This window comes from Lithobates pipiens, unplaced genomic scaffold (assembly GCF_037356315.1).
Source record: "Lithobates pipiens isolate NorthernLeopardFrog02 unplaced genomic scaffold, aLitPip1_a1.2 Scaffold_1, whole genome shotgun sequence".
NCBI classification, from domain to species: Eukaryota; Metazoa; Chordata; class Amphibia; order Anura; family Ranidae; genus Lithobates; species Lithobates pipiens.
This window is the reverse complement of record NW_027507685.1, coordinates 96517516-96541839: the sequence shown is the minus strand read 5'-3', so window position 1 is coordinate 96541839 and position 24324 is coordinate 96517516. Positions and strand designations below refer to the sequence as shown.

The window sequence follows — 24324 nt, the reverse complement described above, 5'->3', positions numbered from 1 at the left end:
AAGTGGACTTAGCACTATACGACCATATAGTAGGACCAAAACCCCGTATTTTTGAATATGTTCAGGTGTTTTTAACTAGCCTTGCAGGATAAATTCAATTTTTGTATGTGTGCGCTGTAATCTGTTTTGTACTGTTTTTGGTCTTGTAGCAGCACCATCTTGAATGTAAAGCATTTTAGGGTGTGCCCCCCCAGTCTGTTTTTGTATATTGTATGGACCCTGACCAGGTCTCTTGGGCTGGAGAACCCCTCCCGCTCTTCATTACCTCTTATTAGGAGGAGTCCAGTGACATCACCGGATCTCCTACGGAACTCCCTGAAGACTGATCAAAAGAATTTTGATCGATCAAAAAAATGAATCGAGGAATTAATCTTTAATTTCCACAGCCGTAATAAATAACAAAAAAAAACTTTAATATCACTTTATTTTTTTGGTGGTACCAAGCGTTTTACTCCTGCAGGTGGCGCAATACCCAATGGTCTCTATTGACCTTGGTTGTGTCATTTTGTGAATTTAGAGGAAGAAGATTTTACAGTGAGTACAAAGATCTCATCTTTTTTGCAGCATTCATTATTCACAAAATCTTTTTTTGTAGCCAACTGAAAACAAATTAAAAAAAAACTACAGCTTAGCGAAGATCATTCCAAATGTTTCTTTATTGTCAGATTTTGGTATTACATTTGGAAATGAAAGATTTACATCATGTTTTTCAAGAAATTCACACAAGTTTTAAACATTTCATTTTAATTTTGTGGCAATAAAAACACGAATCATAGAATGAGAAACGAACACAGAAAAAACAAAGAGCAATGTACTATTACAGAGATCATAGGAAGAAGTGCCAGAAAAATCTAAAATCAATGGCTTTTTTTGGGCATGGTGGAGTGATGTAAGACCAAGAATGACTTTAACTCTGTCAATGGAAACGACAGTACAATTTTATTTGATGTCACAGAAGCTGTTTGAGTTTCAAGTCCCATGGGGTCATTCACGTCACAGCTATTCGTAGTTTGTCGCTATATGGAAAGTGCATACATTTCTATCCCGGTTCTACAGGGTTGAATGCCCTACAGAGAGCTTTTTTATGGAGGCGCTTAGGTCCGATCTACTTTCCTCTTAATACATGTCAAAGGAATTGCAAATACAGCTTGGGGTGGGTGAAGATCAAGGAGGAGGCCAGAAGAACTTGTGAAGTAACTGAGAAGCATTTTAAGCTGATCTCAGATGCAAGCCAAATGCTCCTCAAAGTGGTTGCCAATCTAAACAAACCCAGGCCTTTTGCTTGCGTCCAAACTACCTTTTTTTTCCCCCAAATGCAGTTACAAAGCCAACTTCAAGGAGTTTGTTGCAATATACATGCAGTTGGATGCAACTCAAAAGCAAGTTGATGCAGCTGCTTCAGCAACTGTAATGCAAATCAAAGCAATTCAATTGTGCACCAAAGCATCTCAGAAGAAACTTAAAGAGACCCTGCCACCCCCTCACCCCCCCCCCAAGCCTACCAAGATAACCATAGCAAGTAAATGCACTCCCATAACAATAATTTAAGCTTCCTTTGTTAATTTGAGTGGACAAATAAAATTACAGTATATATTAAACAAATGAAATGCCTTTACACTCCTGGGAATGTCAGAGGCTCTGCGTAGAACGAGGTGTAGCTCTTCCTCCTTCCCAAGCTTGCATCAAGCAAAGATACTTGACCAGTGACCCTAGCTGGCTCTGTACTTCTGACACTTTTCCAATCGCTGACTCTTCACAGTTCAAAAAGCTTTTGAGCCTTGATGAAGGAAGGTTCTGTAGAACCCCCGAAACACTCTGGCTGTTCTGGGCAAAATTAGAGACCAAAAACTTGCAGCCTGGGCCCCCTTGTGCTCTAGGGAGCTGCCCTTCAAAAACTTTTCATGCTCAAATTAGACAAAACCCTCAAAAAAGGATCCAGACCAGCACTCCACCTCTTTGTCTAACTATCAAGTCAACAAAGGTCCTGGCAGCTTCTGGGAAGGTCTTGCATGACTGTCAATGCTAGTTGGGCTTTAACCATTTGCATACAGAACAAATGTACTCTACTGGAGTACAGAGATCCACCTGCTTCCTAGTAACGAAGGATACAAGGAGGCAATAGCTGCCTGGATCCTAGCAACGGAGGAGCTAGCTGCCTGCATCCTAGCAACAGAGGATGCTAGGTGCCAATTTCTGCCTGCATCCCAGCAATAGGGGATGTCAGGTGACAATAGCTGCATGTGCTCTAACCACAGAAAACACTAGTTGCCTGCATTCCTAGCAATGGGGGATGCTAGGCCACAATAACTGCCTGCATCCTAGCAAGGAGGGATACTAAGCATTGATTGCCACTTGCATCCTTGCAAGGAAGGATACTATGTGGCAACAGCAATCTGAACCTTAGCAAGAAAGAATGCTATGTAGCCACAGCCATCTGCACACTAGCAACTAATGGGCTGGATTATCGCTGTACACTTGTAGGTTGCTCAACCACGTTAAATGCATACAGCTTACAGAGGATTTTGCTGCCAGTAGCCATATTTTCATATAGCCATGTGCATGTACCCTTATGGTTATGTCAGTAAATTTACTTGATATGTTATAAGTCTTGGTATAGGGTGGTAATAGGGTCTCCTTAACTCCTGAAGCCCTCCTACACAAGCCCTTAGTGAGATCACAGGAACATGGTGCTCTAGTACGAGTCAGCAGTAGGCAAAGTAAACGAAAATGAGCAGATTTATAACCAGAACTATTGTTACCAGAAAATTAACTTTACCTGTCTACTGGGAAATTAATTTGACCTATCTCTGAATTACTAATATGTCAATGTGTCACCAGGAATCTTTATCTACTAAACCAGTGGTTCTCAACCTTTTGTGAGACCAGGGCCTGGCAAATTCATCAGGCCGGGAATACTGTGGGGGGCTAGGTGGATCTGTGGGAGGTTGGGAGCACTGTGGAGGGCTGGGGCCTCTGCAGCTGGCTAGGTAGCACCGTGGTAGGTTGGGAGCAGTATGGAGGGCTGGGGGCTCTGCAGCAGGCTGGGAGCACTGTGGGTTAGGGTGACCAGATGTCCCCGGTTTCAGGGGACAGTCCCCGGATTGAGGACACTGTCCCCGGACCAAGTCTGTCCCCGGATTTGACTTCAACAGGAACTGGGGCAATTTTCAAAAACAGTCAGTGCAGAATAAAAAAAAATAATTCTGAATTACACACCCCAGGCAGGCGGAGGCGGCACCGGGCAGAGAAAGGCAGCTGAGCTCAGCTGACGATGTCCAGCATCAGGAATAGAGGGGAAGCAGATCCAATTGTGGGGCTGCCAGTGCCTTCAAGGCTTCAACACAGGTGTGCTTTGGGGGTGTCTGTGAATAGACTACATTTCACTGTGTCTGTCTCTCTGGCATAATGGATGGTATCAGAACTCACAGGCAGCGGGCACTTATTGGTCATAAGTTAACAAAATCAGCACCCAGCAGCCATGTTACAGGTGAGGTTGAAAAAAGACACAAGTCCATCAAGTTCAACCTATGTGTGTGATTATATGTCAGTATTACATTGTATATCCCTGTATGTTGTGGTCGTTTAGGTGCTTATCTAATAGTTTCTTGAAACTATCAATGCCCCTCGCTGAGACCACCGCCTGTGGAAGGGAATTCCACATCCTTGCTGCTCTTACAGTAAAGAACCCTCTGCGTAGTTTAAGATTAAATCTCTTTTCTTCTAATTTTAAAGGGGTGGCCACGAGTCTTGTTAAACTCCCTTTTGCGAAAAAGTTTTATCCCTATTGTGGGGGCATCAGTATGGTATTTGTATATTGAAATCGTATCCCCTCTCAAGTGTCTCTTCTCCAGAGAGAATAAGTTCAGTGCTCACAACCTTTCCTCATAACCAATATCCTCCAGACCCTTTATTAGCTTTGTTGCCCTTCTTTGTACTCGCTCCATTTCCAGTACATCCTTCCTGAGGACTGGTGCCCAGAACTGGACAGCATACTCTAGGTGCGGCCGGACCAGAGTTTTGTAGAGTGGGAGAATTATTGTTTTATCTCTGGAGTTGATCCCCTTTTTAATGCATGCCAATATTCTGTTTGCTATGTTAGCAGCAGCCTGGCATTGGATGCCATTGCTGAGTCTATCATCCACTAGGACCCCCAAGTCCTTTTCCATCCTAGATTCCCTCAGAGGTTCTCCCCCCAGTGTATAGATTGCATTCATATTTTTGCCACCCAAATGCATTATTTAAAATTTTTCTTAATTGAGCCTCATTTGCCATGTAGTTGCCCACCCCATTCATTTGTTAATGTTATGTTACACACTGTGACAGAGCCAGCCAGAGCCATGATAGAGTGCCCGCTGCCTGTGAGTTATCATAATGCTGATGATCTTAACCAGTTGCCGATTACTTGATAGCCGATTTACTGCTACAGGGCGCTCGCACTGCGCAGGATCACTTATATACGTGATCCTGCATTTCTGGGTATCAGAGCCAATCAGCAGATCCGGCAGACTCGCCTAGTGATCTGCCTATGTAAACAAGGCAGTTCGCCATTCTGTCCGTGTGGAAGACATTGATCCTGTGTTCCTGCAAAGCAAGTACAGTGATGTTTTCCCTTAGTAAAGCCACCTGCCTCACAGTGAGAAAACACTTGTTAGGCACACATTTAACCCATTGATTGCCCTAGATGTTATCCCCTTCCCAGCCAGTGTCATTAGTACAGTGACAGTTCATATTTTTAGCACTGATCACTGTATTAGTGTCACTGGTTCCCACAAAGTGTCAAAAGTATCACTAATGCCGCGTACACAAGAGCAGAATGTCTGACAGAAAAAGTCTGATGGAATCTTTTCATCAGATATTCCGATCGTGTGTATGCCTCATCTGACTTTTTTTTTTTCGAAAATTCTGATGGACCTAGAAATTAGAGCTGCACGATTAATCGTTAAAAAAACGCAATCTCGATTCACTCCCCTGACAATCTCGACCGCTGAGAGTAGGAGATTCTTTCATATAAACAAGTGGAGAGATTATCTGCTCACTCAGCTGTCAAAAGAAAGCATCCCGGGCAATCTGCCAAGTTTAGAACTTGAAACATTGTAACTAACTTGCTTCTAATGCCGCGTACACACGACCGGACTTTTCGAGGGACTAGGTCCGGCGGTCTTTCCGACTGAATTTCGGCGGAGTTCCGACGGACTTTCCGAATAAACGGACTTGGCCACACACAATCACACCAAAGTCTGATGGATTTGAACGTGATGACGTACGCCCGGACTAGAATAAGGAAGTTCATAGCCAGTAACCAATAGCTGCCCTAGCATCGGTTTTTGTCCGTCGGACTAGCATACACACGAACGGATTTCTCGGTCCGGCGGAGTTCCGGTGGAAACATTTAAAACATGTTCTATTTCTAAAGTCCGCCGGATTTTTGCCAAGAAAAGGTCAGATGGAGCCCACACACGATCGAATTGTCCGATGGACTCGTTCCGTCGGACCTTTGCTGTCAAAAAGTCCGGTCGTGTGTACGTGGCATTAGATCAAAGGGATAGAAGTTCTTGTGTCTAAATCTTTTTCTGACACTTCTTTCTTAAGTTAAAATCAATATTTTTTGCTAGAAAATTACTTGGAACCCCCAAACATTTTATATATATATATATATATATATATATATATATATATATATATATATATATATAATTTTAGCAGAGACCCTAGGGAATAAAATGGCAATTGCTGCAATATTTTATGTCACACTGTGTTTGCCCAGCAGTCTTTCAAATGCAATTGTTTGGGAAAAAATACACTTCAATAAATAAAATAAAAAAACGAAACAGTAAAGTTAGCACAATTTTTTTTGTTTTAATGTGAAAGATGATAATACGCTGCGAGAATCGTGATCTATCTTCTAAGCAAAAAAATTGTGATTTTCATTTTAGCCAGAATTGTGCAGCTTTACTAGAAATAGAACATGTTTTAAATATTTCCGACGGATCCAATTCCTATCGGGAAAACCTCTCGTCTGTATGCTGTTCCGATGGACCAAATAAGACGCGTGCTCTGAAGCAAGTACGAGACGGCAGCTATTGGCTACTAGCTATTGAACTTCCTTTCTCTAGTCCCGTCGTACATGTTGTACGTCACCGCATTCTAGACTGTCTGACCTTTGTGTGATCGTGTGTAGGCAAGACAGTTTCAGCGGAACTCCGTTGGAATTCCAGAGTTTATTCCGATGGGAAAATCCGGTCGCGTGTACTCGGCATTAGTGTCCGATTTTTCCACCGCAATATCCCAGTCCCGCTATTTGCACATTGCTGCCATTACTAGTAAAAAAAAAAAATGGCCCCGGATTTCATTTAAAAAATCTGGTCACCTTACTGTGGGTGGCTAGGTAGCACTGTGGGAGGTTGGGAGCACTATGGAGGGCTGGGAGCTCTGCAGCAGGCTGGGAACACTGTGGGTGGCTAGGTAGCACCATGGGAGGTTGGGAGCACTATGGAGGGCTGGGGGGGGGGGCAGTGTTTACTCAGAAGGCTCTCAGGGGGCCCGGGGACACTATAGGCAGCTTTAGGAGGTTGGGGGGGGGTTCACTGTCGGGATCTAAGAGGCACTGTGAGAGGTTAAAGGATCTGTAGCTGGCTGGAGGCCTGGAAGAGGTGAGGCCACAGCCCAGTGGTTGAAAACCATTGTACTAAACTACTAAACTACTCCAGCAGCTTTTTTTTTTTTTTTTGTAGTGCATACACTGCCCTCTCCTGGGGTAGAATTTATACTGTACAGGTGCAAAGGACAACATAGAGAACTAGACTATAGATACAAAAAGCAGTGGCGAAGAAAGTAAATCATAAAAGACACTTTGCATGGGTCTCACGTGAACACTTGTCATCCCTTCTACAAAAATTCTAAGTTGAAACTTTTCATTTCAACGGGAACGCATAAACGCACAAATTGCAGTCCGATCTGGCATATCAAGCACACAACGATGCTAACAGTGTTAAAACAATTTTAATCTGCATACACAAATACAGCATAAAAATAATTTTATGTTTTTACAAAAAAGACCAGGCCAGGCAACGTGTAACATCACACGGTGTGTAGACATATTGCTGGTGTACGTTAATGCAGTCCATAGAGGCAACTAAGTAAACCTCCACTATGTTCAACACTCACATTACATTGCTTTGGTGTATGAACCGATCGTTGAACCAGTAATGTTGTTTAAAGAGGCCCCGTCAATAACGCAAAAAAAAAAAAGGCAGAAAAATACACACAAAAATCAGTTCTTTTAAATGCTTACTTGCAGCTTTTTTCTTTCCTCTTTCCATAAATGAATTGTTCACTTGCAGTATTCCTTTGGAACTTGCTAGAAAATGTGACTACTCAGGGAAGAGTCATCTCCCTAGCACAGCCCCCTTCTTCCTTGCACCTCATAGCCCTCTCCTCTTCTGGGTGTGACTAATCGCTGTCTGCGATGGCACAGCTCCTATGCCCCTCCCTTTCCCTCTCTGCATAACCTTTTTTGTAGCTGCCATTGGAGGAGCAAAGGGAATTTCTATTCTTTCTCAACCTTTTTATCCAAGAGGAACCCTTGAAGTAAACTTCAAAACCAATTCCTTGGAGATCGGTGGTCAGAATGCCTCCCTTATACGCAGCTAAAAGGACCATTAATGCCATGCAGTTGGCTCTGCCAATTGGCATAGGCTTCAGAATTATACAAGCGCCATTGAATGGGAGGTCCAACCAGCCATAGCTCAAGGAGCCCCGAAGCAAACTCTGGAGGATCCATAGTGTTCCACAGAACCCTGTTTGAGAGAGACTGCTATAGAGTGACTTGAGTGAGTCTGCTGGGGCTGCTGACATCTCATCCAAGATGACGGCGTCAGATGGCATAAATCTCAGAGATTTAAAAAGCTCTGAGACCACTTCTGGGTGCGCCATCTTGTATGTGATGTCAGAAGTATCCAGCAGACTCACTCTAGTGGAACCCGATATTATTCCACTTTGCCCCTTCATTATGTATGGAGATGAGGAGAGGGATGGAAGAGCTAGGTCAGCACAGTCAGCAACTAGACACTACCAGAAGAGGAGGGGGCTAGGACATTCAAGACGGGAGTAGTCAAATTTTCTTGCAAGTTCTGAAGCACATTGCAAGTCAATAAAAATTTACGGAAAAGGAAATTGCTGTAAACAAGCATTTGAAACGCAATTTTTTTTTTCTGCAATTATCTACAATTTTTTTTTTTACTTGCTGACACGGTCTTTTTAAGCCATGTTAATATAAACTGACCATTGTAAGCATGCCTGTCAGTGAATCTGTAACTGCCACTTTGGCTAAACCAGTTTGGCCTCCTACAGGAAGTGCAAAAAAAATGGATCAAGTTTTTCAGGTCCTTGCTGAAGCACTTCCTGTTATAGGGTTACCACATCTTGTCCCTGTTACCTAATTGTTCATCTGTGGTCAACTTGTTGCATGGATTTTCAATAGGGATTACAAGAGGGCCCCGCCGTGCTCATTGCACAGCCATGTTCTGCTGTTGTCACCATGCAGCCATCACCAAGGTGCATGTAGAAAGAAAGTTGTTTGAAAAGGCTGCAGGAGATCCGCAGCACTGAGGCATAACAAATGATGGAAGAAGGGGAAAACAAATAATTTTATTTAAAATAAGCAATTGTCTACAATACTTAGGGGTCTGTTTATAAAATAATTTGCTGTGCGACTGTCTCAGTATTTGCACAGCCATTGTGAATAATGCCTGTAGTGTGTCCTGTCTAATATGTTTGATCATCACCTCCATCACGTAACTATAATGAGGCATTTTCATGAAATACTCAAATCAGGATAATACTGTATTACAGCCAATAGATGGCGCTGTTGATCATAGGAAATAGACATATTAGACACAATGTGGGGATTATTTGTGAAGGCTGTGCGAATGCCCAGTCGCCCAAATTATTTTTTTAATAAATAGACCCCTGTATTCCATTCAGTTGGGGTTTACAGCTACACTACATGGTCAAAACATTTGTGAACACCTGATCATCACACCTATATGAGCTTGCTGGACTTCTAATTCCAAAACCATGGCCATTAATATAGAGGTGTCCCTTTTTTGTGACTATAGCATTGACTATTTTCTAGGGAGTCTGCGAATAGGTTTGTCCATTCAATCAGAAGAACATTTGTGAGGTCAGGTGGATATACTTTTTGCCTTGACTGCAGCATAGGAATCTCCCCATCAGGCTGCTGCTGTACTTCAAGGTGGGCAGTTGGGGGTGGTAAAACCGCGACTCAACCACCTTTTCGCCTCCTTCCTTTTTTTTATTTTTTTTATTTATTACCACCCCTTTTCCCATCCCTGATCGCAAGTTACATACTTAGTCAAGTGTGAGGGAAGTTTAAAACTGAACGCTCACTTAAATGTTAAAACTATTTAAAAAAAAAAAGCCCCACCATTATCATGGTCGATATGGGGGAATGGGCTTCTAGCAGGAAAAATATAAGATCTGTTCACATGCCAAAAATTCTTTAAAACTGATATTTTATTCCGAAGCTTTGGATGTCAGACATTTGATTCCAGCTTTATATTAATAAAAAAAAAATCTTACAGTTTTTTTGTTTTTTTGTTTTTTTGTATAAATATCGAGCGCCAATACCTTGGCACACCACACACATAAAAAAATAAATTATTAAAATCTGTGGTTACAGTCACAAGGTCAGTCCGGTCAAGCATATAAATCTTCTGCATTGTCCACAAAATATGATTTGTGATAAACTATTTTTATTTAATTATTATTTATTTATTTTTATTTTTTCAAAATTCTGAGAAAAAAAACCCTAGGTCCAGTTTACATCTAGACGGCCTTCTGCACAAACATGGCTCCAGTAGCTGTGCAGTTAGTTTGGGGAGGGGATCATGGCGTTATATCCGAGTCTGGAAGTACCAGCAGGCTTTGGCTAGAGAAGTCAACTTATCATACTGAAGAATTATTAATTTTAAAGGAAATTAAATTGCGAGAAATTGGGCTTATTTGAAGTAATTCAAAAATAAAAAATAAAAAAAATGCATTCACAAATAAGCCTGTTTTGTGTATCAAATGGGAAGTGGACAATGTTAAAGTAAAGCCCAATTGTATTTTTAGTTTTTCTATAAAGGAAAGGATGCATAGAAAGGAACTGTTTGCTTTTTTTTTCGTCAGCAATTATGCTCCAAATGGAAAGGACGTGGATATGCTATCTTTCTGAAAGTAGCGATCTTTCGTGCCCCAATTAACAACGCGGCTCAGGGATCATGAACCTTGTTGACTGGAGCACAGCATTTGTCACTGTGAGCGTTGCGTGTGCAAGGGACATTTTTGCACCCTCCATCATTAGTTGCTAGGACACTGGTGGCACACAGTGTCATTGGTTGCTAGGACACTGGTGGCACACAGCATCATTGGTTGCTAGGACACTGATAGCGCAAAGTTTCATTGATTTCTGTGACACTGGTGGTGCACAAAGTAATTGGTTGCTAGGACACTGGTGACACAAAGTTGCATTGATTGCTGTGACGCTGATAGTACACAAAGTAGTTGGTTGCTAGGACACTGGTGGCACACAGTTGCATTGGTTGATGTGACGCTGGTGGTGCACAAAGTAGTTGGTTGCTAGGACACTGGCTGTGCACAGCATCTTTGGTTGCTGGGATGTTGGCAGCGCACAGCCTCAGTCGCTGCTGTGATGCTGGCAGTGCACAGCATCATTGGTAGCTAGGACTCCTGGTGTCACATTGTCATTGGTTGCTAGGACATCAGTGGTGCCATCTTCATTGGTTGTTTGGACACTGGTGGCACACAGCGCCATTGCTTCCTGTGACATTGCTGGTGCATAAAGTAATTGGTTGTTAGGACACAGGCTGTGCACAGCAGCTTTGGTTTCTGGGGCATTGGTAGCACACAGCCCGAGTTGCTGGCAGGGCACAGCATAATTGATTGCTAGGACCCTGGTGGCACATCATCATTGGTTGCTAGGACAACAATGGTCCACATATTCATTGGTTGCGATGACATTGGCTGCGTACAATGTCATTGGTTGCTAGAACGCTGGCAGTGCACAGTGCCTTTGGTTGCTAGGATGATGTTGGTGTGCAGCCTCAGATGCTGGGAGAGAATAGCGTCCTTTGTTACTAGGACCCTGATACTTAAGCATCATTTGTTTCTAAGAAGCAAGTAACACACCATCATTGTTTGTTAGGATGCAGAAGGCCAGGAAGCACAGCGCCTTTGGTTGTTATGATGCAGGCGGCTGCCTGCACCATAACAACCAGTGATTGTGCAGCCTGGGTGCTAAACATACACAATATGAACACTCCAGTCCCAGTGATGCCCCCCACGTGCCTCCATGAGTGTCATCTGAGGGGGTCACCTCCATTGATCTTGTGGAGGGCAAGGCCCTGGCCATGTTGGGCCCCTGACATCTGGACCAGCGCATTAACACTGAGTCTCCAGATCTCCGACACGCACCGTGCACAGTGCTCCAATCAACAACGTTGCTCAGGGATCATGAGTGGTGTTGATCGAAGGACAACATTTGCGATTGTGCAGGAGCAGTGCGGGAACCCTGAGATCCTGATCACTGCTCTTACAGAGCCAAGTCTTCGGGTCTCTGACACGCCCCATGCATGTTACTCCAACCAACAACCCTACTGGGAATAAACTATTTTGAAAACTGGGAGCTTTTGCCTTTCCCATGCAAGAAACCAGAAGGAGTACTTGTATCCCAGACCAGATTTTTATTTACAAATATCGTTCAGACACAGGTTTTATTCTTATAAGGCCAATAGACAGCAGAACTTCAAAAACTAGAGATCTTTATGGGTTTTTCATGGAATCTGCATACATAAAGTGCTTTGAAAAAGTATTCATACCCCTTTAAAATTTTCCACATTTTGTCATGTTACAACCAAATACATAAATGTATTTTATGTGATAGACCAACACAAAGTGGCACATAATTGTGAAGTGGAAGGAAAATGATAAATGTTTTTTTTTAAATATTTTACAAATAAATATGTGAAAAGTGTGGGGGTTTCATAGTTAGTAAGGTTGAATAAAGACACCAGTCCACACCTGTGCATTTGTATAGTGCCCCCCTGAGTCAATACTTTGTAGATCCTTTCTCTGCAATTACAGCTGCAAGTCTTTTTCGGGATGTTTCTACCAGCTTTGCACATCTAGAGAGGGACATTTTTGTCCATTCTTCTTCTTTGGAAAATATCTCAAGCTCTGTCAGATTGGGTGGAGAGCGTCTGTGAACAGCAATTTTCAACTCTTGCCACAGATTCTCAATTGGATTTAGGTCTGGACTTTGACTTGGCTATTCATTCTAACACATGAATAAGCTTTGATCTAAACCATTCCATTGTAGCTCTGGCTGTATGTTTAAGGTCCTTTTCCTGCTGGAAGGTGAACCTCCGCCCCAGTCTCAAGTCTTTTGAAGACTCTAACAGGTTTTCTTCTAAGATTGCTCTGTATTTGACTCCATCCATCTTTTCATCAACTCTGACCAGCTTCCCTGTCCCTGCTGAAGAAATGCTGCCACCACCATGTTTCACGGTGGGGATGGTGTGTTCAGGGTGATGTGCAGTGTTAAGCCTCGTACACACGGTACGATTGTTGGCCAACCGAGCGTCAGATTTTTTTTTGTCAAAAGGGCTTGTGCCAGGATCTTGTCTTGCATACTAATGGTATACACTTATCGTGCCACAAACACAATCGTGGTGATGTACTAAAAGGAATTTCAGCTCTTAAGCACCACCCTTTGGGCCCCTTCTGCTAATTTCGTGTTTGGTGAGCATTGATTCCGAGCATGCGTGTTTGTACTTTCGTCTTTTGTGTGACGGATTTGTGTACTGACCACACGAAAATCTGATGTCAAACCGCTGTCTGCTGAAAATTTACTAGCTTGTCATCCAACATTTGTTGGGGGGAAAATTGGACAATAGTTGTCAAAAGGACCGTATTAACGTTAAGATTTTAGGACAACAGTCTGTCAACAGACAATCCCCTGCCAACAATCGTACAGTGTGTACGAGGCTTTAATTTTCCGCCACACATAGTGTTTTGCTTTTAGGCCCAAAAGTTACATTTTGGTCTCATCTGACCAGATCACCTTCTTCCACATGTTTGCTGTGTCCCCCACATGGCTCCTTGCAAACTGCAAAAGGGATTTCTTATTGTTTTCTTTCAACAATGGCTTTCTTCTTGCCACTCTTCCATAAAGGTCAGATTTGTGGAGAGCACGACTAATAGTTGTCCTGTGGACAGATTCTCCCACCTGAGCTGTGGATCTCTGCAGATCCTCCAGAGTTACCATGGGCCTGTTGGTTGCTTCTCTGATGAATGTTCACCTTGTCCGGCCTGTCAGTTTAGGTGGACGGCCATGTCTTGGTAGGTTTGCAGCTGTGCCATACTCTTTCCATTTTCGGATGATGGATTGAACAGTGATCCATGAGATGTTCAAACCTTACGAGATTTTTTTATAACCTAACCCTGCTTTAAACTTCTCCACAACTTTATCCCTGACCTGTCTGGTGTGTTCCTTGGCCTCCATGACGCTGTTTGTTCACTAAGGTTCTCTAAAAAACCTCTGGGGGCTTCACAGAACAGCTGTATTTATACTGAGATTAAATTACACACAGGTGGACTCCTTTTACTAATTAGGTGACTTCTGAAGGCAGTTGGTTCCACTAGATTTTAGTTAGGGTTATCATAGTAAAGGAGGCTGAATACAAATGTACCCCCACACTTTTCACATATTGATTTGTAAAAACTTTTGAAAACCATTTATAATTTTCCTTCCACCTCACAATTATGTGCCACTTTGTGTTGGTCTATCACATAAAATCTCAATAAAATACACTTATGTTTTGGGTTGTAACATGACGACAAAATGTGGAAAATTTCAAGGGGTATCAATACCTTTTCGATGCACTGTACTCATAAAAAGATTCCCATAGAGCATTGTTGATTGGAGCACAGCAGTTATGACCATGTAGGGGGTTTGTGGGACCACTAAGTTCAAGACCTCTGTGCACTATGTATGAGACGTGGTCCTGGTCTTGGCAGTCTTATGCCCCCCACACACGGTCTAATTTTCCGATGGAAAATGTGCGATCGGATCATGTTGTCCGAAAATCCGACCGTGTGTCGGCTCCATCTGACTTTTTCTGTCGGATTTTCCGACACACACAAAGTTTGAGAGCAGAAACTAAAATTTTCCGATCGCGTAAATTCTGATCGTGTGCAGACAATTCCGACGGACAAAGTGCCACGCATGCTCAGAATAAACTAAGAGATGAAAGCTATTGTCTACTGGCCCGTTTATAGTCCCGACGTATGTGTTTTACGTCACCTTGTTCAGAACGTCGAAATTCCGACAATTTTGTGCAACCACGTGCATGCAAGACAAGTTTGGACCAAAATCTGTGGGAAAAAATCAGACGGATTTTGTGGTCGGAATGTCCGACCGTGTGTATGGGGCATAGCACATGCCTGCACAGTGCTCCAATCCACAACCCGCCATCCAAAGTTTGAGCATTGTTGATAGAAGCATAGCAGTTATTAATGCAGAGAGAAGCATTTGGGACTCTGGATATCCATGTTGCTTCTTCCACACAGAGTGCAGCAATCTGTGTCTCCTGCATGCTGCCAGTAGAGTTGTCATCCATCCTGTATAATATGGGATTATCCTGAATTTCAAACTAAAATGCTACGTCTCTTATTGATTCAATACACGTCATTTTACTGCATTTCTGGGTATGTCTGTTAGGGATGCTAGGCTGCAGGAGCCGCCTGTGTCCTAGCTACCAAGGATGCCAGGTTGCAGGGGCCATCTACACCCTAGCAACCAAGGAGCCTAGGGGGGCAGGATCAGCTTGTGTCCCAGCAACCAAGTTGCTATATTCTGCTTGTGGTGGGGTGGGCCTGTCAAGTAGGCCGTGGTTGCAAGGAAGCGGGTAATTCGGAGTAGATTTTATGAGGCCTTGTGATTTATAATGGCGGGGGGGGGCTTTGTTTTGAAGGGGGACTTCCCCTGCAATGCCAACGCGAGAGTGACATCATCATCCAGTACAGATGCTGGTCTACTTAAACCCGCTGCAGGGGCCATCTGCATCCTAGCAACCAAAGAACCTAGGGGGGCAGGATCAGCTTGCGTCCTAGCAACCAAGTTGCTATATTCTGAATGTGGTGGTGTGGGCCTGTCAAGTAGGCCGCGGTGGCAAGGAAGGGGGTCATTTGGGGTAGACTTTATGGGGCTTCATTATGGGGCTTCATGATTCATAATGGGGGAGACTTCCCCTGCAATGCCAAGGAGAGAGTGACATCATCTAGTACAGATGCCGGTGTCCTATCATATAAGGTCCTCCATTCGATAGTGTCCGATGCGCAGTACACAGCAACACAGATTCCGAAAACTGCCGAGGATGAATGGCGCCTGCGCCGTGAGTCCAGGTTCTATCCCCACTATCCAAGTGGACATGGAGTAGGAATATAAAAGAGCCGAGCGCAGCGAGGCCGAGCCCGAAGCGTGGCGAGCGAAGCTCGCCCGCGAGGGGCCCTCTAATATTCACAACCCTATGTCCACTTGGATGGTGGGGCTACCACTTCCACTCACGGCGCAGGCACCGTTCAGCTTCGGAGATTTTCCGAAGCTTCGTCTGCTCCGTACTGCGCATGCGCAGTACGGGGCGGACACTATATGATGGCCGGACACTATATGGCAGAACACCGGTCTTCCTAAATCTGTTAAATACAGTTTGACATGCTGCATGCATGCTATTATTGACCCTGGGCCCTACTCTATCCACACTCCTCCCTTATTTAGGTGGCAATCTAAGCTGTCAGGGAAGGAATTGGTTTGGAGAATTATTACTGAAGAAAGCAAAGTGAATGGTTTATTTTTATGCAGCCACACGCCATTAAAAACTAAGGGTACCATTGGGCCTTAAAGGAGGAGCCATTTCCTGTGATAAAAAGTGAGTTGGTGAATTATTAGATTGTCATGCATATTCCCCAATTCTGGGTCAGAAGCTATAGAGACATTCAGGGATTCACACTGCAATTTAACCAGGAGCAAGATTTCAAGATTTGTGTTTGGGATACTAGGAGAAACAACCTGAGAAATATGGATACGCATACTTGTAATTTATTACTGTCTATGGACTGTGCTATGATGGCTCATAGGAACATCAGAAGTATACCACAGAGCTATCAGTGGTTTCTCCTGCTGACCTCCACGTCATACAATGGTGGCGTGGAGGTCCAAGGAGAAACCAGTGAGAGCCGCCGAAGACCCAGTAGATTGACAATCCTGGAGGTGATGCTTTTCTTGCACAATTTGGGGGGGGGGGGATAATTTTTCAGGTTGTCAACAGCAAGGGTGTCAGGAAAGGTAAGTAGGTAAACTCTTCTTATAGGGCCTGCTTGATACCTATGTGTCTAGGAAATGGGCGCACTGCGGTGTCATTAAGAATGAATGGCTTCTTGTTAACATGTGCGTTGTAGTGCACCAAAAAAACAAGGTAACATGCGTTTTGGTGGAGCCCATTTAAAAAATAGGTCGATGTACCTCTTTGGTGCCATTGTCACCCATTGGGCAGACCATTGAAATGAATGGGCTGGCCAAATACACTGCACCTTAATGCTAGTAAAACACCCATACATGCACGCTTTTGCTTATGCACAGGTCTAAACAGGGTATTACAGTTAGATAAGTTCTTGGGGGGGGGTCACAGGTTCACTTTAAACATCATACAATGAAAAATGCTGGCCGTACGTGTCATGAATGGCAGGCAGCTTTAGGAAACGACTTGCATAGCTACCTTCAAATCTACCCTTTGATAACATCTTTGTTACAGAGATTGGTATGTGTGGCCTGAACACACCCAAACCAACAACAACAAATTGAGTTTCCCCAAAAAAAATTTCACCCTTAGAAAAACATTGCAGTCATATCTGTCCCGTTCACAGTATGGTGGTAGATATATATTTTTTTTGGGGGGGTAAATTAGTCATTTTAGTCATCCAATCATTGTCAAGAGTAAATTTATGTTTAATAAATCACTCGCATATGATTGGTTATTCAAAGTGAACACAGTTTACCATGGCTCAGTGGACATTCTCCACTCTTTTTTTTCAAACAAAACCAACCACATTATCTCATTATTAGAGCAGACCGTTTGGCTAGCTTCCGATAGATAAATGCCTGATTGAGTACCGCCGTATTAATGTTTGCATAATGCGTTTAATGCAACTTAAAGCTGAGCAGATATAAAATGATGAGGTCATCTCTCGGCTCACGCTGCTCTCCCTCCCAATCAGTGTATTCCTTATCAGCAAATGTGCATGAAGAACAATTGATTGGCTCCCGGACCTACCCCTCATTCTCCCATACTGAGTGCTGCTGTACAGCATTTTGCAAGAGAACATATATTAAATTCAGTTCTGGTACTTACACTTGTTATATTGTAAATAATACATTGATTTATAGATTAAGAACTACCTAGTTTTCATTAGGGTTGTATCTTTTATATCCGCCTGTAGTTCAGCTTTAATGTCTATCCTAAATAGAATCTCGCTCTCGGCCTTATTCATCTGATGGCCACAGCTTTAGGTTTGAAAAACTGTGCATAAAAATAATTATTTGTACAGTGTAATGTCTCAAAACTTGAAAGTCATGGGATTGAATCATACACTGGCCAAAGTTTTTGGACACCTGACAAGTCCAACCAGCTCACCCAGATGAACTTGTTGGACTTGCCCACCTATATGAGCTTGATGGACATCTCAATCAAAAGCTGTGACCTTTTATTGTGGAGTTGACTCTCCTTTGCAGGTATCTACTCTTCTGGAAATAATTTCTACAAGATTTTGGAGTGTACTTGTGGGAACTTTATTGGCCCGTTTAGCCAAAAGAGGTCAGGGACTGGTATTGGATTAGAATACCTGGCTGACCATTGGTGTTTTAGTTCATCCAAAAGATGTTCAGAAAAATTAAGAGCTCTGCGTATGGCATGGAGATTATTAGGAAATGGACCCCTCGCGTGGCTATAACTGCCTCAATTCTTTTGGGTAGGCTTTCCACAAGATTTTGGAGTGTATCTGTGGATATTTGTGCCCATTCAGCCAAAAGAGAATTCATGAGGTCAGGTACTGATGCTGCATAAGAAGACCTGGCTCACCATTGACATTCCAGTCCATCCCAAAGACTTTCTACAATGTTTTGGAGTGCATTATGGGAACTTATGCCAAAATAGAATTTCTTAGCCCAGGCACTGATGTTGGATGACCATTGGTGTCCTAGATCAGTGGTCTCCAAACTGTGGCCCCTTGCTTGCCTTTATATGGCCTTCAGGGCACCATTGTTCAAACTGACACCAGCAATGTTCCTTCCAATTCCTTCCAATGACACCAGCGATAAGGCACTACTTCTCCTAATTACACCAACAAAAGGGTACTACTCCTCCCAATGAAACCAATGATGAAAAACTATTCTTCCTATACCAATGACAAGGCACTATTCCCGTGCTACGTCTTTTTTTTTACTCCCCCTGACCACCACGTCAGAGGCATTGTGATGCTAGGGCATTTTCTACTCCCGGAGGACCACAGTCTGGCCCCCCACAATGTCTGAAGGATAAATTGGCCCTTTGTTTAGAAAGTTTGGAGACCCCTGTTCTAAATCATCCCCAATTTGTTCATAAGGATTGAGAGCTTCTCTAGGTCATGGACATTATTAGGAAGCCGACCTCCCACTTGTGGCTAGACCAGCCTCCATTCTTCTGGGAAGGCTTTCCACAAGACTTTGAAGCACGACTGTGGGAATTTTTGCACATTTAGCCAAAAGAAAATTTGTAAGGTAAAGTACTGATGTTGGATCCGAAGACCTTGGAAACCAACAGTGTTCTAAGACATGCCAAAGGTATTCAGAAGATTTGAGGGCTCTGTGTTGGCCATGGACATTAAAAGGAAGTTGACCCCTCATTTGTGTCTTTAACAGCCTCCATTCTTCTGGGAAGGCTTTCCACAAGATTTTGGAGTGTTTATGGGAATTTGTACCCATTGGTGAGGTCAGGTGCTGATGTTGGATGACCTAGCTCACGATCAGTATTCTGATTCATCCCAAAATAACTTTACCAATAGGATTGTCTGGGTTCTGTGCAGAACACTAATGTTCTACATCAAACGGGTCGAGTCATGTCTTATTGGGAGCTGGCTTTGTACACAGGGCCACAGCCATGCTTGCACAGTCTTCCCCAAACCTTTTCTAGGGTGGAAGCAAACAATTGTCAAACATGTCTTTGAATGCCATATCATTAGCAGCACCCTTCAATGGAAATATCTGAATGCCTTAATTTGGAGAGGTGTCCTCATACTTTTGGCCAAATAGCTAGGTATAATGGTCAGATGTCCAAAAGCTTTCGGCTATATAATGTGTATTACTCTGGCATCTAAACAGCAAGTCTTATTCATTGTATGCACAATTTACTGTTGTGGTATGATATAAAAAGCACAGCACTAAGCATAACAGCAGAACAAACAAAAGCAAGAAGAGAAAGGTACCGTTGGTGGTCAAAAGCAAATATCACAAAGGACAAGTTGTGTTGTCGGTGACCATTTCATAGCAAAAATTACATATTCATTGTGCATCGTATAAAGCAGTTTGGATATGTTTATATAATTATCAGAAAAAAGCAAAAACGTATGCAGCATTTGTAAAAAGTAGAGACTGTGCTTACTGCGGATAGAAACTTGCGTGAAAGGGGTGTGAATAGCAATGTTTTAGCAGAAAAATCACAGCATATAATATAACACTGCAAAGATCATATAAAGATAAAGTTTGGTAGGGATACCAGCCGGCAAAGGGAGAAGTTGTAACACAGGACATAGCACATCTAGAGGCTTGTTTGCCTTATAGTCATAGGCTGGATACAAAGATAATGATTACAACTCCAAATATTGAGGTTAAGGTGCCAGTAGATGTGTTATGCACGTACAGAGATCCAACGACATGCATGCATGTTTATGTTAATGCACTGGGTGGAAATCGGTCACTTTACTGTGTTCCTTCTTCATTCATTGGAGTCCACAGTACAGGGATTCTTGGCATGTGAACACCCTACAAACCAAAAAGAAGAAAGTTTCCCCTCGTGGTTATACCCCTACACCTGCTCAGTGTAAACGGTCCCATCTTACACAAAAGTGTCCTGGCTTATGATGGGACCATTTTTAGATACTTTGAGCCAACAGTCCAAAGTTCTTTAGAAGACAGTTTCCTTCTGAGCATAGAAATCGGCAACAGGACCTGCCAGAACTTCCAATGGTACTCATAGAATCCCTGTCAGTGCATCCAATGGGACTTTCTGAATCCTTGCCATTACTATTGGTTGAACTAGATGGATTTGTGTCTTTTTTCAACCAGACTAACTATGTAACTTTCAATGATACTTACAGTGTTCCTGCCGGGACCTCCAAAATTCCTGCCAGTTCTTCCAATCATAATTACAGAACTCCTACCATTATGTCCAATGGTACTTGTAGGTTCTATGTCAGAACTTCCACAGTTCCCTGAAACCACACTAGACGTATTCTCTAACCAAAAGGGTATTTAATCTTCAGCCTTTGAGGTGGCTGGTACTTTGTCTTCTCTCAAGCTATCCTTTGTCACAAGAGTTATATTAGTTATCCGAGGGATTGCCTGACTATTGCTGACCCAGACTGACCCTGACTATTCTGCTCACCAGGACGCCTGCCTAGACCTGACTGCCCTTCTGCCTGCCAAAACCTAACCTTGGACCAGAATATTCTTCTGTGCACTGCATTCTCCAAACCATTGCTGTCCCTGTTCCCGCTACCCCTTGTTGGGGTGATCCTAAGGGGCCCTGGTCTGGCAACAGTTACAGGCAAGCATCTAGGACCACTGGAGCTTTGGTGAAGACCAACTGTTACACTCTATGCCTCAGGTGAGCCCATGCCCTCTGCAAAGGGGGCACCATAATACACTGCCTGCCTTGCACCTGCCAATTCCAGAAGCCTTGCAGGTATGAGTGCGGAATCACTTACTTGGACAATTCTAGATGAATACCCTCTGGTCCTGTTGCTGTTTTTCTCTATAAAGAATCTTGACATGCTGGCTCATTGTATCCTGTTAGTTTGTGGTGCCACCACCTACCAACCTTTCCAGGGGTCTTTGATGTTGGAGTGCAAGATCGACTTTCCTGGACTATTTCTAAAATGATTCACAGAGTCAAACCTTTGCCTTATAACATCGGGATCCTACTTTCCCTACTATGGCTTTGGTCTTCTAGGTTTCCAAAGCTATGACCTGGTCCTTCATCTACACCTATATTAAGTTTTATGGGGTGGATATGCTTGCATAGGTGGAAGCTATCTTTGGTCATTAGATCCTGCTGTGTGATAACTCATATGCTCCTTGGACTAAACGGACCTGTTTCCTTGCCTTGTTGGATGTACATGGCTGCCCTGCTTTTGGGTATATCATGCGTAAAGTGTTCCTGTACTGTGTCCTCTAATAAATGGAGACGAAATTAAGACTTTGCATACTCAGAGTAAAAGTTTCTCTGAAGTTCACCGGAGGACATCGTTTTTCCACTCTGGGTGTTCTCTCTTAGTTGGTTTGTGGGCATTGTTGCGTTAAATGGTTGTGGGAAGGATGTATTACCTTCCACTGTTTTCTACAACTGAGCTCTTGAGCCAAAGTAGAAATATAATAATTCAAGAGAGCTGGACCCTTTTTGATGTGCATAGCATCCAAAGATTTTGTGGTTGGCAGTCAACCCACACAGAAAGAATTATTGTACATGTCTTCCAATGACTCTCGAAGAAAGGGACTTTATGGTGAACACTTTTTTTTTTTCTTATGGACAAAGGGAACTGATAATTTCTTTTGAAATGAGATGGCTATGGATGTCTGCACAGGGTGCAAACCTCCAACAGACATCTGGCTATAATTGGCTGGATCGGGTGATGATCGTTTCACATCTGTGGGCACCTTTATTAATGTACATAGTGATGAACGAATCGATCAGCATGCAAATAGGTGAGCTGCTGAAATGAAAGTTTTTTTATGATTGACCTCATATGCAATCTTTAAACATTTTTAAGATATTTTTGTAAAATTTAATGAATCACTATTGCAGGAATGTTTGAGTTGTATGCTTCTCTGCAGACCAGACAGATTATAATGCAGATATTTGGTGCATCGAAGGTTAGCGAATCGACAAGTCTCTGGATTCGAACATCACTAGTCGTAATCCCTCAAAACAAATAAGCAAAGTACCCTGTTAAGGGCAAATATCACAGTGAGCATAAAGAGAGAAACTCAGCAGCCTACAGATGTTAGATGGCCGCTGGCTGTGCATGCACGACCCGGCCACAGATCGCTAAACAAGCATGCACGTTCACATCAAATGTGCGAGTATGCACCTATGGAGGAGGGAAGGGTAACACTCTGCAGACATCCCTGGCTCCGGCCTATTTCTGGAAAAAGGCTCTGAAAAGACTCAGGCAGGGGATGTTTGCCACAGTTAAGGCGGACCTACAAAATTTTGAATGTTCCCTAACCTGACTTTTAATGGACTCTTTAAGTGAACGTTCTTTTACATCTGCAGGAACCTTCAGACATCTTACAAAAAAAACAAACAAACAGTAGGTGATACCTTGAGAAGAGACAGGTAACACGTCCCACACAAGCTAGGAGTCCAAAAGGAATCTTTTTTTTTTTTAAATTATTTGGGAATCATTCCCTTGATTGATGATTCTCGGTTGACATAGGTTGCCCAGTACACCAGATTAAAGATGGCAAACAAGACTGGGAAGACGATGCGTGAAATCTTGTCAATGCGGCTGACACTGTTATAAGTCTTTTTGCCATCTAATGGCTTTAGTTCAGCGTGCGGCGGAGATAGAGGAGGGGGTGGCAGAGCAGCATTCTTTGCAATTGTGGCCAAGGCTGGTTCCTTGATGTTCAATGTGTAGGTTGTCCCCACTATGTTGTAGGACGTGCTGGACTTCTTTGCCAGGATTATAGGTTCTTTTATCTAGGGGGAGAATACAAAACAATATGATGGGCCAATCAACGCTGTCACACAATGTCATATTTTCCTGATTCACTTTGATGAATAAGCAACATTCGGCCTTGAGAGAATATAGCCAAATACCCTTCGATTTTGCCCCTATTTGCACAGAAAGAATGAACATGCAGTTTTGCAGGATGAATAGCTCTGCATTTTTTTTTTTTTTACAAATATATCCCTAAATTTTAGGCTTGCACCTACTATGAGGGTCCATTCCTGCAAATCATTTAGTTATCCTTAGGCTACTTTCACACTGATGGTGGCGGGTGCTGGCGGTAAAGTGGCGCTATATTTAGCAGCGCTTTACTGTCATCTACAGCGCTCCAAAGATGCAGCTTGCAGGACTTTGCAGGTGCTATTTTTAGCGCTGTAGCGCCTGCAAAGTACCCCAATGTGAAAGGGGTCTAAGGGAAGATTTAGACGTGCTAAATCTCCCTTGCCTCTGAAGCCTGATCCACCATCGGATAGCTCGCCAGAGGCTACTGACAGGCAGTAAGGGAGCGATGTGATGCCTCCTCGCCGCTTGTTTTAACACAATTTTTGCCATCAAATGCACCACAACTGCATGCGTTGCACACGGTTGCGGGGCATTTGTTGCGCTTCCCCTTTGACTTGAATGTGTAGTGCTTAATGGGCTTGCTGCCCACCGCTCACTACATGTACATAAAGGATTCCCAGAGCACTATGGATTGTCTTAGGAGACCGAACATACAGTAACATCCTACCTTGAGGCACTGCATTATCTAACTGAAACTTGCAATTAAGTTGCCTTATGAGTGATTAGTTAGTTTAGAGTCACCCCTATGAGACCATTAAGTGGTTGTATAGGTTCTTTTTTCTTTTTTGTTATTTAAAAAAAAAAATTTTTTATACTTACCTCCACTGTGCAGTTCGTTTTGCACAGAGTGGCCCCGATCCTGCTGTTCTGGGGTCCCACGACGGCTGTCTCGGCTCCTCCCCGCAATAGATAACCTAGGGGGTTACCTTGCGGACACGCTCCTGTCTCATACACTCTGCATCCATAGACACAGAGTGTATGTCTCAATCCTGCCCCCGGCAGCTGCGTCATAGGATGCATTAAGGTGGTTAAAAAAAACTGAAGGTTTACAACCCCTTTAAGCTTTGTTTAAATTTCAGATTCAGCTATTGTGGTCTATTAACAGCTGTTTATTTTAACAGGCTGTAAAGAGATGAG

At 43.2% G+C, this 24324-nt stretch overlaps 1 protein-coding gene across 1 annotated transcript in view; it reads right to left on the bottom strand.

The window, feature by feature from the left end:
- Positions 1-638: 638 nt before the first annotated feature.
- Positions 639-24324, bottom strand: part of LOC143952483 (gamma-aminobutyric acid receptor subunit alpha-3-like) — a 157628-nt gene continuing 133942 nt past the window's right edge. Inside the window, exon 11 of the mRNA XM_077465203.1 lies at positions 639-23093. Coding sequence (XP_077321329.1) covers positions 22782-23093 — 312 coding nt within the window. The 3' untranslated portion in view covers positions 639-22781. The remainder of the gene's footprint in view (positions 23094-24324) is intronic.